General features: G+C 35.5%; 1 protein-coding gene across 2 annotated transcripts in view; it reads right to left on the reverse strand.

Annotated features, from left to right (window-relative positions):
• Nucleotides 1-18,065, reverse strand: part of LOC145242395 (beta-glucuronidase-like) — a 55,250-nt gene that overhangs the window by 11,313 nt on the left and 25,872 nt on the right. For both annotated transcript variants that reach the window (XM_080105421.1, XM_080105422.1), the window contains 4 exons: nt 17,835-18,010; nt 13,988-14,134; nt 4,337-4,421; nt 3,000-3,176 (listed from right to left, as the gene is read on the reverse strand). In XM_080105421.1, coding sequence (XP_079961547.1) covers nt 3,000-3,176; nt 4,337-4,421; nt 13,988-14,134; nt 17,835-18,010 — 585 coding nt within the window. The remainder of the gene's footprint in view (nt 1-2,999; nt 3,177-4,336; nt 4,422-13,987; nt 14,135-17,834; nt 18,011-18,065) is intronic.

Raw genomic sequence — 18,065 nt, forward strand, 5'->3', positions numbered from 1 at the left:
GAGCCAGTTGCACCTTTTTCTTTCAAGCCTGTGCATCTGTGCCGGCCCTGTAGGGGTTATACTTATTGAACCACATTACTTTTTAAGTAGTATTTTCAAGTTAAGTTCAAGTTTTACAATATCTTTTTTTTTTTATTAAATTGTTTGGTGGAAGTATAGAATAGTTACAAAACACCTTCCCCTCCCCATCTTAAATATGGCTTTCTAAATAATAATGTTATTATTTCAGCACGGTACAATAAGTGCATAATTGCCAACAAAAAGCTAAGAAAATTGATTAAAGAAAAGAAAGAAAGAAAGAAAAGAAAATTGGAAATAACAAACAGGATCCTGAACAGAATCATGTTCTCTATCCCAATTATCATCAACATCAGACAAATCTCATCAACATCAGACAAAGTAATGTGGTAATCTCATCAACATCAGACAAAGCCAAACTCTTTACCAAGAACTTTGCAGCAAATTCTAACCTGTGCGATTAGGGTCGTCTACCCCCTGTATTCGCTCCTCTGTCTGAAAACATGCTATGCAATATACAAATAACTGTGCGTGATGTTGCCAAGCTTATCAAAAATTTTTATTGCAGTAAAGCAACTGGCCCTGATGGCATTCCAATTATAGTGCTCAAAAAGCTTCAACCAAAACCCCATACTTCCAAAGCTGTTTAAACGTTGTCTTAAGGAGAAATACTAGAAAACTTCATCAGTTTGCCGCGTATTTAAAAATTCAGATGATTAATCTCCCTCTCAATACAAACTAATCAGTCTCCTGTGTGTCAAAAATAACTTACTGGAATCTGTGTTAAACAGAGAAATGGTCAACCACTTCACCAAAAATAACCTGCTAATATGGTTTCTGTTCTACCAGATCTACAGCTGATGGGCTAACAGTAATATTTCACAATCACAAGATTAGTGAATCTTTTGATATGGGCTTCGTTTCTAGGGCAATTGCTCTTGACATATCAAACTCTTTCATAGAGTATAGATGACACTACCATCTATGGCAACACTTCAAAGGCTGGAAATGATCAAGATCTGATTCTCTCTCATCTGATCTTGTGCATGTGGTGCAATGGGGAAAAAGGTGGGTTAATTTTAATGCATCTAAAACTAAGCTTCTCTCTTTCCATCATCATCACTGACCCACATCTAACCCCAATTAAAATGAATGGCTATCCTCCTGAGGATGCTCTATGCATGTTTAGACAAATGTCTTGGTCTGATCTTCATTCCTGATCTGAAATAGAGCATTATACATCAAATCTGTTGCCAAGTTCACTGGAAAAATAGTTGAATCATTCTACTGTTCCAGTACATATCTCACTGCTGATGCAATCCTCTACCTGTATAAGAGCCAAGTACGTCCTAGGATCCTCTTTTTTTTTTTTTTTTTAAAAAGGTATTAACTTATCAAGGCCCGGAAGCCACTCGGGGATAAGGGTTATTGCATGTACAGTACGTTAGTATTGGAGATTTGATAAAGTGTCTTACTTAAGGGGGCGGTTCATCAGGTATTTGTTTATGTTGGACTTGAAGGTAGCCAGGTTATAGTCAGGTAGGAAACAGGCAAACGGAACAGAGTTCCACAGACGTGCACTTCTAAGAAAGAAACTTTGTTCATGGAATCTACGTTTTGGTTTTGGCACAGATAAAGAGTGGGGAAAATTGTTGGCAGTGGTTTCAGCTAGACAGGTGTTTTTCATGAAAGATTGGCGAGGGGGGACCAGTGATTGGAGCTCAGACGAGCACTTGCCATGGAAGTAATGATAAAACAAAGACAGGCTCACAATGTCTCTCCTGTGGGAGAGAGGTTGCAGGAAAGAAAAAAGGCATCCCCCACTAAGCCACAAAGCCTATTTTGTACTCTGTCAAGGCAGGATAGTACTCCATCCTTGGACGTACTTGCCTTTTATATAGATAGAGAAGTAATGTCATCAGCAAATATACTCATTTCTATACTGTCGGAGACATGCTTGATTAGGGTACAATCTTGGAGAACGGTATAGAAAATATAAGTAACTAATGCTATATCACAAGTTAAGTCTAAAGCACATGAAGGCCTGATCATTTGATTCTAGTTTAGATTCTCTAGTCGAGGTGAGAGTGTTTTGAATATAGACTCCAAGTCTGTGCATATGTCTGTCTGAGTCCTTACGTCAAAGAGGGAAATGCCCAGACGTGTTCAAATGGTTGGAGGAGATGGAGAAGTGTAGGTTAGTTTCACTTAGTATTAAGATATCTGAGGAGTTTGCTAGGAGATATGATTCTAGATTGTCTAAGTTATTTCAAAGTCCATGGATATTTGTGAATGCAAGCCTCAAGGGAGGAGTTGAGTTGGTTTCATTTGAGTGTGTCTGGTTGTATCATATTTTTAGTTTGTGCTGTCATTTTGTTTAATAGTTTCAATTTTTTAAACTAATACTTCAATTTAGCTGCTGCTAGTCATTTTATCAACTATGTTTGAATTGTGAATTATATTAACAATTTCAGGATTGCCATGGTTATCCTCCCTTATATGTCATGGACAAAAAAATTGCATTTATAAAATAAAAAAAAAACTCTATTTATAAAAAAAATTATATCTGAAAATAAAAACTGCATATATGGTACTTAGCCAGTTTACAACCTGATCTCCAACATTTTCTGGCAGGTTACGTAAGCAGCCAATAGATGCCAGAGCAATTATCCAATCAGCTGTCAAAAGACGAACATATCAAATTCATTAAATGAAGAAAAATTTTTAGAACCAAAAATAACTTCAATATGCTCTATAAGCATGAATCCTCCTCCTTTCCTCAGGTTCTTAAACAGAAAATCATTCTTAACAAAACAAGGGAGGAACACTGCATTTTTAATTAATCATCTGGCAATCTTTACTTCAGCATCTTCTCTAGTTGCTAACATGATTTGCTGGAAGATATTGAGTTGTTGGAGACTGGGGGTCATAAACTGGTTAAGTACTGCATTTATATATAAAACTGCAATAAGAGCACCTACCATGTGCAGACCTGCAACTGCATCAGCGCCATACTCTGACACGATGATGGGTCGATGATGCAAATTATAAAAACTATCAAGGTCATAAGCCAGTTGCATCGGGACCACTTCTGTATGACCGTTATCACTGTACCACCCATAATAGCGGTTTATACACAAAATGTCCACAAATTTAGCCTGTATGATAGAAAAGAAAAGAAAAAATAGTTAAAGTCAAAATTGTCTGCCCCTTTTTGACTTACAGTTTCTGCTCCACAGTGACAATCAAGATATGCAGTTTCTGCTCAACAGTGACAATCAAGATATGGTCCCTTCTGAGTAATCATTATCTTCCTCTTATATACTTGGTGCTACCAGATCTGATTGTCTAAGGTATCAGCTTCCTGATTTAAATATACAAGGCATTGATGATTTCTTGCAAAATTCAATAATATTTGGCAAAGACAAAAATAAAAAAAAAATTTTGGTTATACAAAACAACCAAACTAAATACCATAAATAAATATTTGAAGATATAAATAACTTTAAGCATAAAAACTTTTTTTCCAAAATTACTGAATTCAGCATTAAATAATTGGAAAATGGTTGAGATGCCTTAAAACAACCAAACCATTTTCTCAGATAATATGCACCCCCTTCTGTCATCTTAAGAATGGCTTTCTTGTCTACTTAACCTTATCTAATTATCCAGCCAAAAAGAGCAAACAATATTGACTATAGTCAAAAATTAGATTTTTAAATGTAAAAGAACTGCACATTTTATTTATTTATACACTAATAAATGATTAAGAGAAATGTTACACTTTTCAAACTCTGAAGATGAAGTACTGTTGCCACATCTGGGAAGTGTTGCTCAGAGAACTCTTTGATACTTAAACAAAGTTTAAAATCAATTCCGAAATCTGATGGAGAACGAGCTCTTCATTACAGACCCTTTCTTACAGAAAAAATATTGTTAATCTCTCTCTATCTAATCGTTATTTCGATAGAAGGTGCTCAACTGAGCTTTAATCTCTGGTTGCTCCTTGTAAGACATTCACAGCCAGTACATGTCTTTTTTACACAACAAAGAAAAAAATTTTTCTTCTGCTGTGTGATAAGCCTCAAACAGAATTTCCATGATCTGAATTTCTTCACAAGAACTTCTCATCTGTGAAACACATTAACACAGAACTGCTTCTCTGTAGATTACAACAGTGTTGGTTTCAAATGCAATGTCAAACATTTGTCATAACTGGTGTGTAGAATAGCAGTAGAGTTATAGTTTTAGTTGTATGCTAATTAAATCTACTTACAACATAAATTATTGAATTGTAATTGCATTATTGAAAACTTACAGCTCTGTCATTGGTGAAATCTGCGTTCATGACAAATGTAACAGGACGGGTGGCATCCATTTGTCGGGTGAAGTTTAACACTGCCCTGAAACAGAAACAAAACATTTCTTTTAATTCTTTATTTTAATTCTTAGACGAAGAAATAAGATTTTCAAAAGAATCGGAATTCACTTGGAAGTTATGATCACATAAGCTATTTCTTCCGAATGTCTTCCACCTATCAAACTCTTTAATGGTTGACAAAATGGATTAAACTCTTTAATGGATGACATCACAAAATGATGACACTATCCAGCTATTGCATTCTGTGTTCACACTACAAAATTTGTTAAAAAGATGCAAAAGGCACTACATACAATCCAGACATGGCAATGTGAACTTTGGCAAGAAAAAATGGGCGTTGAGGTTGTAATTATGAAGAATGTGCTAAACAAGAACCTTTTCTGCTCTTCGTACAAGAGTTGCAAATTGCAACTATTCATCCCTAATGCACAAGAAAATTCCCTTCTTATGAAAATCAAGAAACTCCTTGACAACATCAAATGTACAGTCGAGTTAGGTATGCTCTAATTGTTACCGGATAAGAAAAATATCTGCGAGGACCAGTTTCACAATGTGTAGAACAGGGGTAGGTCTACTGTCTGCACAAAGTTTCTCCAAATTATTATAGTGTTTTAGTGTATGTCCAGCAAAAGACAGATCATGCTAGCCTACATCTTCCAAAAGAAATTCAGACTTAATTCAAATGACTATACTGATTTGCTGTCCACTATTGTCAAGTGCTGTGTAAATAAAAGATTTGGACCTGTGGAACTAATTCGTTTTGCTTTTTAGCTAGTAAAAATAGCTGCTAAGGGGTCAAAATTGAAAAAAATTGGAACTTGGCAGGCGGCAGTCGACTTCAAGTGTTTCTCTACGCATGTGCAAATATACATTTATACTTTAAAGTTAATTTTTAGAGTTTTGATATCCATCTGTTGGTCACTTAGATGATGATGAATAAGGCTGGTGTGCTCAATGTTTTGGTTTTGATGCTAGTTGGTGGCATCCAAATAATTTTTTTTTAAACTTTTGAAATTACTATTATATAGAATATGTTAGATAATAGCAGGGTTAAAAGTGTTAATTATTTATCTATTGGTCTATATGTCTGTCTATATGTTTATGTAATTATTATCTAACTGGCGAAGTAGACACAGAGAGTTGAAGTGTTATTGTTTTGACAGAGACATCAAACCCGGTGGCTGGAAGTGACATATCCGTTCTTCCAGTTTTTGAGAAGCTAGGTAAGTTCGGTTGTTGGATTTAAGACGCTGAAGTGAGCGGATAGGTTAAACAGATATTCAGCCCCTGAGAGGGAGGTAACATGTCTCAAAATGGAGACTAGGAGAAACCCAGGAGTCAGATATTCACTTTCCATTCTTCTGCGTAACAACACCTGGGAAGTAAAATAAAATTTTCATATAAAACCAATCATCATCTTGGGTTGTTTGAAACGTCCTTGTCCAACAGATTCCAGCTCCCCCAAGGACGGATGGCATCCCCTAAGGAGGGCCAAAAGACAAGCGGCCATCAACAGTTTAAAAGGTATATAATACAAGTCTGACACATGCGCACAGCAAAAACACTAAGTAATAGATTGTTACACACATACACACACACATATATATATATATATATATATATAGATAGATAGATAGATAGCTAAGACCAAATATGGTCCAAATAGTGAAGAACCACAGACATTCAGTTAGATCACATAACACAACATTAAAACATACATACAACAGATTTGGGTCCTTACAAATACATACATGTCAAGTTTATACACTCTCAACATGATTAACACTCATAAATCCCCTTTTTGGGGATATACAACATCTTTTTTTTGGTGCTGTAACCTCACAATATAAAAAATAATCAATAGAGTATTGGCTCTATAATAATAAATATGAAATCTGCATAAATTAAATTTACGGCATGTCACGCTATATATCTGTATGGATATGCGTGCGCACATATCGGTGCGTGAGTGAGTGTGAGTGTGTATCTTTACAGATGTATATAACGAGAGCATATGTGTGTGCATGTATATCTGTGTACATGCATACGTGTGGGGACGTGCATCTGTGGGTATGTATGCGGAGGTGTACGCCGGCGCTCCCGTGTGCACCTACATCTAACCATTAAAAAAAAAAAAACCACTAATGAAAATATTATGTATGGGAATGAGTTTATGCTCATATCTATGTATAATCATGTCTACATCGAACGAAAGTATTGCGCCTATGTACCCATACATGAACTTAGATTTACATCTAGGTAGATGAATATGTCTATACCAATAACTGTCTGTATATCTGGGTGTGTATGTGTGTGTATACACGCACGTGTACATCCACGTGTGCGTGCGTGTGTACATGGGGTACCGATGTATATGTGCACGTACCTATGTATACATGTGTGGATGTGAGAGTATATGTGCCCACTGCCTGCTGTCCACATACGTGTGTGAGAGCGTGCAGCTGTGTATATATGTCGATGTATGTGTTCATGAGTATTAGTATCTGTATGTGCGCATGTGCTTGCATGTATGCGTGGAGGTGCAAGTATGTCTGAATCAATATGCACATGTAGGCCCGTGTATACGCCTCCTTGGGGGTATGGGTGTCGATGTGTGTATGTATCTGTGTATGAGCGCATCCATGCTTACGCACACATACTCAATTTAGCACCTTAAGGAAAATTTGACATCAGCGGGAGCGGGCGCGGGTGTCTATGCATGCATGCGCGCATATGTGCATATATCTGCATGCCAGGGCAGAGATGTATGTGTAAATGTGAACGTTTCTTTAAGTATATATGTGTGTACGTGCACATGTGTGTGCTTGCGCACGCGGCTGCTAGCTAACCCTCTCCAAGCAATTAACAACAAATAAAAATCAAATAAATAAATCAAGTTAAACGCACTCATAGTCATTGCCACCCTAATCTCCGACCGCCCCCTTATGATCATACTCCCAATATCATAACAGTAGAAACTTATAAATATATTACCGCATATTACCTTTCAGTTTTAACCCCCCCCCCCAAAAAAAAAAAAAAATTATAAGCAAATTTATAGCCGCCATTTGCCATTTAGGTGGCACTAATCCAAATACCCCACAAACCGTTAAAATAAATTACCATGCAGCAACAATACACCCCCTATTTAACCATAATACATATACCCCTGAATATCAATACTGTGTTAAAGACCATATATAATCTTACATATCATACAAGCTTCTCCTTATTTATTTAGAATTCAATAAAGCTTCCCAACATTCTATGATTCCTCTTAATCTCTTTCGTTCCTAATGAACCTTATGCTAGACGCTGCATCTTCCCCATGCTACCTAGCACCTTCTCTACTCTTCTGATGAGAAGCATCAGGCTTCAAAATGTCCTGGCATAAAGAATCCCTTCTATCCCCCAAATTTTGCCTGTGTTCCATTATTAAATAAATGATCCATTCTATATCTACCAATATATAGTTTTGTGTCTTCATTTCATAATTTTGTTGTCCTATTTATATATATATATATATACTAGCTGTACCCTGCCACGCGTTGCTGTGGCTCAAATTGGCGCAATGGAAAAAGTTCCAAAATGAGAAAAAGTATGTTTCTTATAGGTTCTTATAGGTTTGATTTTCCATTTTGCATGGGTACACAGTTTTTGTTGTTCCATTTTCTTAGCTGATATAGAGAATTTCTGGTTTGGTAACTCTTGAATACGTAACATAAATTGTCCATGTGAAAAACAAAGCTTGGATTGGTTTATATTTCACAACATGATAATTAGTACACCAAATTTCAGTTGCAATACATGCGATAGCATCCCTGGCAAATATAGCTGTTGGATAATTAACCACTTTATCTGCTTTCACAACAGTGTCGATGGATTTGTATTTGACTACCTCACTTGGAATTTTACATTGAATAATAGCGTTAAGTTCATGGGCGTCTTTGTATTGACCTGCAAGAATAGCTCATTCACTCAGTCAAGTGGAATTCTAATAATTTGAATATCTGCAAAAACCTTTTAAACTAACTATTCTTTTGATGAAATAAAATTACAGAAATTACAGAAGTTAAAATCAAAGAATTTTGCCCTTATCTCTGATCAGCTGGCACTTTTTCGTACCCAATTTCCCACAAGTGATGCAAAAATTTTTGTGCAGATCGAACAGTCTGCAACTGGACATGTATATTTTGAGTTAAGTTTAATGTCTTCACACATGGAACAAAAAAGTAGAGTATTTGAGGCAAGCATTTATTTCATCTGCTGATGTTGATTGAAGAATAACAGGTAACATTTGTCTGAAATCTTCTGCAAGCAATATTACTGCATTCCCAAATGGTCTGACATTGCCACGCAAATCTTGCAAGGATCGACCAAGAGCCTCAAGTGATTTTTTGCGGTACCATTGTGCATTCATCCTAAACAATAAGTTTGCATTTCTGCAATATTTTTCCCCATATTGGATATTTTGGAGATGTCGAACATGAGATTTTTGAAAAATTGAATGTTTTAAAGTAGAATAAATAATTCTTCTACTTCGCAGCAAGGTCGCAGGTATTCCTCATGCAGCAAGGGCTAAGGCTATGTCATTTTGTTACCAAATGGCTGCCAAAATCAATTTAATTAGAAAGGTTTTACCAGTTACTTCTGGTGATGTTCAAGGTAGCAGTAATTTCCAAATAACTTCTATTCTCACAGTCAGTAAATTAGGTGACTAAAATAGGATTTATCCATGCTTTGACAATGCCTTATTCACTGTAATTAATTTAGGAGACTAAAATAGGATGAGGGATTAGAGATGGACAGATAGAGAGGAAGATATATAGATAGAAAAGAGAAAGTGAAAGGAAAATAGAGAAAGAGAAGGAGATAGAGAGATAAAGGGATTGATAGATAAAGAGAGAGAGGGGAAGAGTTAGAAACAGGGATGAGACAGAGGAAAGGAGAGAGATAGAGGGAGTTAGAGAGAGAAAGGGGCTCAAAGAGAGGTGGAGAGGGTGATATAGAGAGAAAGATAGATTGAGAGAGGGAAAGGGAGAGATGGATAGAGAGAGATATTAAGAGAGAAGGGGAGAGAAACAGGTGAACTACACTTCACCGTTTTTTTCCTCGTTCAGTAGAGAAGAAATCTTTCGAGACTGAGGCAATTTTAATTTTTTGTTACTATCCAGAGTAACCCTTTTTTTTTGGGGGGGGGGGGGGGCTAGATTTTCCACACATTAGAAACCGACCGGGTTATCTGTACTTTCACCTAACAAATTAATAAAAGAAAAAGATTTTGTAAAATTTGAATTTAACATGAAAATACTATTTTTAAAAATAGCACGATAACATAAGTGCATAAGTGCCACTTTATGTACTCCTTGGGCGTTGAGTTCCATGGCGACCAGCATAATTATTTAATGGTCGCTCCCTTAGCCCCCCCCCCTAGTCAAGGTTAATGCATGCGCACGTAACATTTTTTATTTACTGACGTTGGCTTAGTAACTAAACGATTTATTGATAATTTCGTAACCCTTAAACGCATGCCAGAAGATTTAAATTAGTTCATTATTGTTGTAATGAAAAAAAAAAAGGTTCATTCAACACAAAACCAAAAACACATATTAATGATAAATGATTTATTATTCTATTTATTGAAATTTACTAATTTTTACATAAAAAAAGTAAAAAAAAGTTAATAAAAAAATAGTTGCTTATGTGCGCATGTAAAAATGTTTGTAAAAGTGAGAAATTATTTTAATCATTTAAAAAACTTGTTTTATTTTTTTGTTTTATTTTTAGATTAGGTCCACCTTATAATCACCCCAACGACCTCATCTTAAGAACAGCTTCCGGAATAAACACCACTTTTGGAGGGGGGGGGGCTATTTGCTAAATTTAACTGATATTTGTTGTCAGCATACCCACCCGAAAATACTATTAAAAAAAGGTTCAGTGCCCGTTGCAGAGAAGTAGATTTATTTATCAATGAGAGTTGCGAAGAAGTAAATTTATTTATCAATAAAAGTCGTCATTTAAAAAAGAAAATTGTGGAGACGGACCTAAATGTAAATATTTACCTAAAAAACTATCCTGAAGTTTATTACAAAAACGTTTTGTTTTCGCACTATTTAACAATTTGTTCATCCGCGCATGTAAATTAAAAAATATTTGTAAAAGTGAGAAGTTATCAGTAAATGATTTAGTTTTTTTGTTTTTTTTTAATTTATTTTTTTACATTAGGTCCACCTCCACAAATGTTAAGAACGGCTTTCAGAATAAACACCCTCAACCTCTCCATGTTAACAATGGATTTCGGAATAAACACCAATGGGGGGGGGGGTTGTCAACGTACCCATCCGCAAGTACTATTAAAAAAAAAAAAGTCGATAAAAGTCGTCATTTAAAAAGAAATTTAAAATCAAATGTTTGTAAAAGTGAGAAATCTCTATATAAATAAAATGAACTCATTTTTTCACGTCTGATTTTGACATTAATAGGATTAAAAATCAAGATATTTCATGCAAATATAATATGCACAAACGGCAGAACAATATCTGAGGTGTGTTATAGGCTTATTATTTCTCAAATTCCTCGATAATCTTAGATTTCTATACTTTTTCTGCTGAGAAGTCATGGCCAAAATCGGTTAAGATCAATGGAAGTGGTAAAATATTTTCTCTCTAATAAATTCCTCCTCCCCCTGCCACCACTTAACACCGTTTGGGGATCGTTCACAAGGAACAGTTGAGAAGAGAACACCGGTTTGGCTTCGTAGTTCTTTCATGTGAAGTTATTTAAAATCACTAAACTGTAACGAGAACGATGTCCCGGGCATGCGTCGTCTAGTGGTGGACCCCTCCAGCGTGACCAGACTTGCACTGGTCACTGGAAAATATACCTCCGCTGCTCAAGGCACGTTAAATGTGCATGACCCCAAGTCCGTGTGGCAACATTGTCCTCTTCGGCCGTCACTCTGGTTTTGTGTATGTGTCTTCGTCGTCTGGCGTCAGGGCATACCTGAAATAAACTGCATCTTCACTTATGCCGGCAATCGAAAAACAAAGAAAAAACTCTGAGGTCATTTTCGTTTAAACCAAATAAAATAATTATTTGCACTCATTCTACATTTGTTTAAAGTCGTGTTTTCGTTATCCGCGCTTTGTGATGCAGGTTGTATACTTGAGATATCAGGTTAATTCTCTAGCTAAGAACATCTTTTCAAGTTAGTCCTTATTGAGATTTCTGCCCCTGCCTCTCACCCCAGGCGGGGCGAGAGCCGATGTGTACGCTTCGCTTGCTGACCAAAGACTGCCAAAAACCCATCTATATCTTTTTCGAGTAGGCGATCGTTGTTTATATCAAAAGCATCTTCCTTCCTTTTCTCCATTATCTTCTATTCCCCCCTCTTTCTTCTCTTGTGAATTTCTTTTTCTATCCCTCTGTTTTCTTATTCTTTTCCCTTTCTCTATTGTTTTGTGAACATATCTGTCAAACTAGCTTGGTGGTCTCTGAGTTAAAACACCGCGGGTCCCCGACTCCGAGCAGACATTTTGGAACCCAATTCTCGAGACTGTCCGAATCAATTACGTTAGTTAAGACTCATTCTCACCAGATCCAACTAGAAAAATAATCTCCTTTTTTCCGCCATTAAAACAGATATCATGTCTCCCGAACATCTCATAAACGCCTGTCTTAATCTTTGACACAGTATCAGCACCCCCCCCCCCCCCGGCCATAAGCATTCTTATCTTCACCTAGCTGAACGGGACACCCGGCATCGTCCGGTGTCCCGTCACAAACTAAGCTGCAGTTCTCTGTGGCATAGTGGTTAGCGTGCTGGACAATTCACATTATATTTTCACATTCGCGCCGACCTACCGTAGTCCGTTTTTTTTTTTTTTTTTTTCCTAAACAATGGACTTTTCTTGGTGGCCGAACTGTTAACGTTGCAGATGTTTTTTTTGTTTTTTTTCACACTTTATTTTCCTACTTTTACTCATGACTCCGGGTTTGATCCTTCCTACTTACCTACCATAACATTTTTTAAAACTCCTCCCCCTCCCCGTCCCGGAAACAAACACTCGGGCAACGCCAGGTACCCCCGCTAGTTATTAATAAATGTTTAGTAACATTTTTCGGTGCTAATACAGAGAGTGATCCACGCTATTTTTTAAATCGTATTTCCACGTTTAATTAAAGTTTTTTGGTTTTTTTTTATTCAATTGCAAGGTTAAAGAACAGAATAGGTACAAAACACTCTCCCCTCGCCATGTTAAGAATGGCTTTTTAAATAATAACGTTATTATTTCAGCACGGATCACTCTCTGCATGAGTACCCATTTTTCTTTTAATATTCATAAAAAGTAAAACTTTTTTTCAAAATAAATAAATGTTTGTAAATGTGACAAATAATCGTTTAGTTACAGCAACGTCAAAAGATGTTACGTGCGGGGTGGGGTGGGGACTAAGGGAGCGACTATTATTTTTTTCTGCTGGTCGCCATAGAACTCAACGCCCAAGGAGTACTAAATTGTAATTTTTTTTTGTCAAATAAATAAATTTCAAGCAATTTTTACAATAAATAATAGATAGTAACTTCGTTAATTTTATGACTCGCCCCAGCATATTATAAACACCCTAACTTCCACATGTTAAAACGGCTTTCGGAATGAACACCCCCAATCTCCCCATATTAAGAACAGCTTTTGAGGTTTATGGAATGGCGTGTTTTTTTTAACATGGGGAGGTTAGGGTGTTTATTCTACGTTGAGGCATGTCGTAAAAATGAAACAGTTTAGAAAAAGTTAAAACAAACTTTTTTATGTAAACAAAAAAAGAAAAGAAACTAAACAATTAAAACGTAATGTTTCATGAGTGAAAAGCCTTAACATAAATAAAGGTATTTAAAATTTAAAAATTGGTAAGTATATAAATTAATTTAAATTTTTGAAATATGGGATTTTTTTTTTTTTGTGCTAATGCAGAGAGATCCGCGCTACTTTCTAAATCGTATTTCCGCGTTTAATTAAAGTTTTATATGCTTTTATTCAATTGTAAGGTTAAAGTACAGAATAGGTACAAAACACCCTCCCTTCCCCATGTTAAGAATGTCTTTTTTAATAATAACGTTATTATTTCAGCACGGATCACTCTCTGCATGAGTAACTTTTTTTTTTTTTTACTTCTCTTGTAATGCGAGAGTAGTTGAAACGGAAGTTTCCAGAAATATTATTGGGCAGTCTCGCAGAAACGACTTCAAAAAATATTTATATTTTAATTAATATTTTTATAATTTGCAATGTAAAATTATTTTAATAACATTTTAATTCATTGACTTTACAGATAGATTTTCTGAAAATTTCAATTAAATTGGTAATGTAGAAATATAGTTGTATAAACTTTGAACAAACCAAAATTACATTTTTATATATATAGATATATATATACATTCCTATAAATTTTTATACACACACATACTCCTATAATTTTTTTTTGTGTATTGATATTCATATTAAAAACTATATATATATATATATATATATATATATGCCTTCAAGTGTCAACAAAAATTCAATAGAGTTAAAAAAGAAAGGAACTCACCCGAAATAGTGCTCAGCTTCATGCCTATAAGATTGTGGCTCATTGGCAACTGACCAAATGATAACTGAAGGTCGATTCTTATCACGTTGGATCAGTTCTCGCATCACTTCCTGGTGATGAGCCAGAGAGATGGGCCCCATGTTGTGTCTGGAAAAGGGACGAAGAAAAACACTAAAAGATTAGATCATCTTTTGTCAGATAGGGTGTAATGAAAACTCAGTTTTATTGAAGAATTAGAATCTAGTCTGATGCATAGAACAAAAATTTGGTAATTGTACTTTCGGATGTGGTATTGAAATATAGCAGTGCAAAATAAAATGACAGGAAAATGTTACAAAAGTATTGAAAAATGTATACACAGAAATTATAGAAAATAATACACTATTTTCATTTATAAAATTCAACTATGAATCGTGTTTTGTTTTCACATCCAATGTTAACAAATATTCATTGAAAGTCCTTTTAAGTAATCAAATTCTGACAATTCTACCCATCATCGTTCCCAATCCTTTCATAGGACTGACAATCTCATGAATCATTATCTTTGAGTGGCTTTTAACCTTGGTAAGTGGTGACTCCTTCATATAAAAAAACAAATATATTGTCCAGTATCAGACATTGTCAGATTTGCAGGATATTGTTCAAGTGAACACAAAATCATTCGTGAAGCTCGTGCGAGTCGACAAAGGAAGAGAGGATGGCAAGTCAAGAGCGTTATCAAGTAGATTTTGAACAACAAGAAGCAGCAATCTGTTGATCATCTGAACATGACGAACAACAGAATTAAATGCAACTAGATGATGAATCTACTTCTGCCTCAAAGTTTTCATCATTATCACTATTTTTTATACCTCCCCTCCCACCTTGAGCGATGTTGGTAATGTTAAGTTCCATCTTTACCTAGCTTCTACCACTTTATACCTAGTATGAAGAAAAATATTTCTGAAAAAAAGATTTTTTTTTTGTTTTGTATTTTTACATAGGAGTCATCACTTATCAAGGCCCGGAAGCCACTCAAGGATAAGGGTTAATAAGTGCATAGTAGTCAATGGGACAATATAGTAATCGTTAGTAGTGGAAATTTAGTAAATTAGATTACTTAAGGCTCTTCAAGTAAACTTAGTATTTGCATAAGAGAGCAAGTAACTATGATGAATGCATTTATGTATTGTTTTTTTTTTTATTGGCAAAAAACATTAGAAATTATGTGTTTAAGCAAAAATAAATCACTTTGTACTAATGTCTACTTTAGGTTTACTTTTTTGTGGATTATAAAAAAAGGCGACTTAAAAACATAGTTATGAAATAGGTATTATGTTATGTGTATTTATAAAATATATCCAATTACAAAAATTCTTTAGACTTATGCGAGATTTAAATTCAGATATTGACATTGTAAAAACATTTTCCTTAGTATTCTGGTTATCAGGGTTGCAGAGTCAGAGTCGGAGAAAGTCAGAGGCTGGAGTTGGAGTTAGATTTCTAAGAGTACTAGGAGTCAGAGTTGGAATTTTTTTTCCCAACTTCGACTCCTTAAGTCCAATAAATTATTTTTTTTAACATGGTTTTCCTGTTTAGTTTTACCAGTTACACAATTTAGCAGTTTTTGTATGGTTTTGCTTTTATTTTTGGAGATATATTTTGTACTGTACTGCTTCTACTTCAATATATTTCAGTCCATCGGATCACTACAAATCCTGTCTGGACAGCTGTTTTCATTTTGGATGTGACATCACACAGGATCAATGAAAATTCTGTCTTTGAGTGAGATGACTGTGGATGACATCTGATAACAATCAGAGTGTAATCCGAAAGTTATCCAGTTTCTGAATTAAATGGAATTTAATAATTGGATTAGTCCGGGATTGATCCAAAATTACAATCTTATCCGAAAAAAATGGGCCTAAATCAATAAGAAGCAACACATGCCTTTTATAGCTTTTTCCTGTTTTTCTTTTGATCCTCTTTCTATAAAGGCAATATTATCTTTTTAAAAATTTCTTCTCTATATAATGTGTCTTTACTACCTGCTTCAGATGAGAAGCATTTGGTATGTGAATCTGCAGAATAGATTTCCACATAGGGGTTAAGGAGTCAGAGTTGAAGACATCAAAGGAGTCAGAGTCGGCATCCTAGGAATTGGATTTTTACAATCCGACTCCGCAACTCTGCTGGCTATTCCTTATTTGTTAGCCAGTCACAGTTTCTGTTTATGAACAGACAAATTCCCAAAACATAACATTTTAATGATACGTAGATTATGGTGGAGTGGAGGAAGACATTTTTCCCCACATGTGTCCAAACAGATAGAAACCAAAATCAGATATCAAAGAGTGTAGTCGGATTCAAAAGGCATTGCTGGAGAGACAAAATTACTGATGAATTTCTTTTGTGAAGACCAACATAAAGAAGGGTTATCAAGCAAATTTATAACAACCTAAACTGAAATCCCACTGACTTGTCCAAGATGGAATAACATGACCAGATGATTGAAAAGATCTGGTAAATTGTGAAAGGTCAGAAAATGAGTTTCTTCACTATGATAATGCAACACTTCACATTATAGAAAAGACCTAAGAACAAAACTATGCCTGGGAAATTATCCATCACCCACCATAATCTTCAGACCTTGCACTAAGAGATTACAATCTCTCTAGAAGTTTGCAAAACTATTTCATCAATTAAATAAAAGCATTTTATTTACAGCCCGATATATAGTATGTATTGTCTTACACCAAGTTTGTAGACAGGGAGTTGGGTACAATTCAATTTTTTGTGGTACTTGTAAGCACTACGTAAACAAAAAGGTGGTGAAATTACTGGTAGGTTGAGTTGATAACAAGTTTGTGTGCAAGAAGTGTAAAACAATGGATAAAAACTCAGATGTGGAGCAAGTACAGTGTGGAACGATAAAATTGTTGAGGTGATCAGGTTAGCCTTGGTCTTGTGCGAGGTCATGTTGCATTGCTGATGTTCAAACGAAGTAATCTAGCGGGTTCAGGTCAGAGGAAGGGTAGAGGTGCAGTAAGAGAAGGGTACAAAGTCGTAGCACTCCTTCCAAAGCCAAGCCTGGGTCTCTTTGGGCATGTGGGCAGGCGCCATGTCTTGCTGCCATACTCAGGGTCTACCAGCAGCCACCTGATTGCATGAGGAGATCACCACATTAGTACATCCAGGTATACCTTAGTGTTGACTTTCAAATTGACTTCGAAGATGTGAGGTAGTATGATGTAGTCCTCACTTGAAACCACACCAGAGACCATAACCATAACCGAAAACTTTGTCGAGCTGTGCCCTCAAGCGTTGAACCATCTAGATTTGCATTTTGAGGATGCTGGCAATGGTCCTGCTGTCATAACTTGAATTAGTAGAGAGCATGAGTTGTATAGTGGCACATTTCCGATCTCACTCGAATATTGTGTCACTTTCAGACATGATAGAAGGCTTCTATCGCTTTTGGGGTTTGTACGTAACTGGCCAACTAGTAGATGGCCTGCAACAAAAAAAAAACAAACACCAAAAAAAGAAAACTGTTTTTCATCAAACGGAAATGGAATCATTTCTTTTTTCTTTTCTAAGATGACAATTTTATTATTCCATCCTACACTTCAGACTTCCTTTATGAAGGATTTTTCGAGAAACTGTCTGACTGGTAAAAAGAGTAAAAATTATTGAAAACAAATGAAAGAAACACATTTTTCAAAACCATGCAAGAATGATCCTAAATGATAGCTAAAACAGATTTTCATATGCAGCTTTTGTTAAGAGAAATATGTGAAAAATTTAGTTGACTTTAAATATTTTTATATATAAGATAAATGACTGATCATTGTTGTAGAGAACTCACTCTTCGATTCCAACTCCAGGACTTTCATCAATCACTGCAAATCCTTGCTGGTCAGCCTGATCCATCAGTTCTTCAGAATATGGATAATGAGATGTTCGAAAGCAGTTCACTCCGAGCCATTTCATCAGATTAAAGTCTTTAGCAATGAGAGGAAGATCCAGACCTTTTCCTCGGATCTAAAGGTAAGAAGAGGCAATTCCAGTAAAAAGCAAGTGATGTAGATTTTTAAAG

This window comes from Euprymna scolopes, chromosome 21 (genome assembly GCF_053919585.1).
Source record: "Euprymna scolopes isolate OS-2025 chromosome 21, ASM5391958v1, whole genome shotgun sequence".
Taxonomy (NCBI): domain Eukaryota; kingdom Metazoa; phylum Mollusca; class Cephalopoda; order Sepiida; family Sepiolidae; genus Euprymna; species Euprymna scolopes.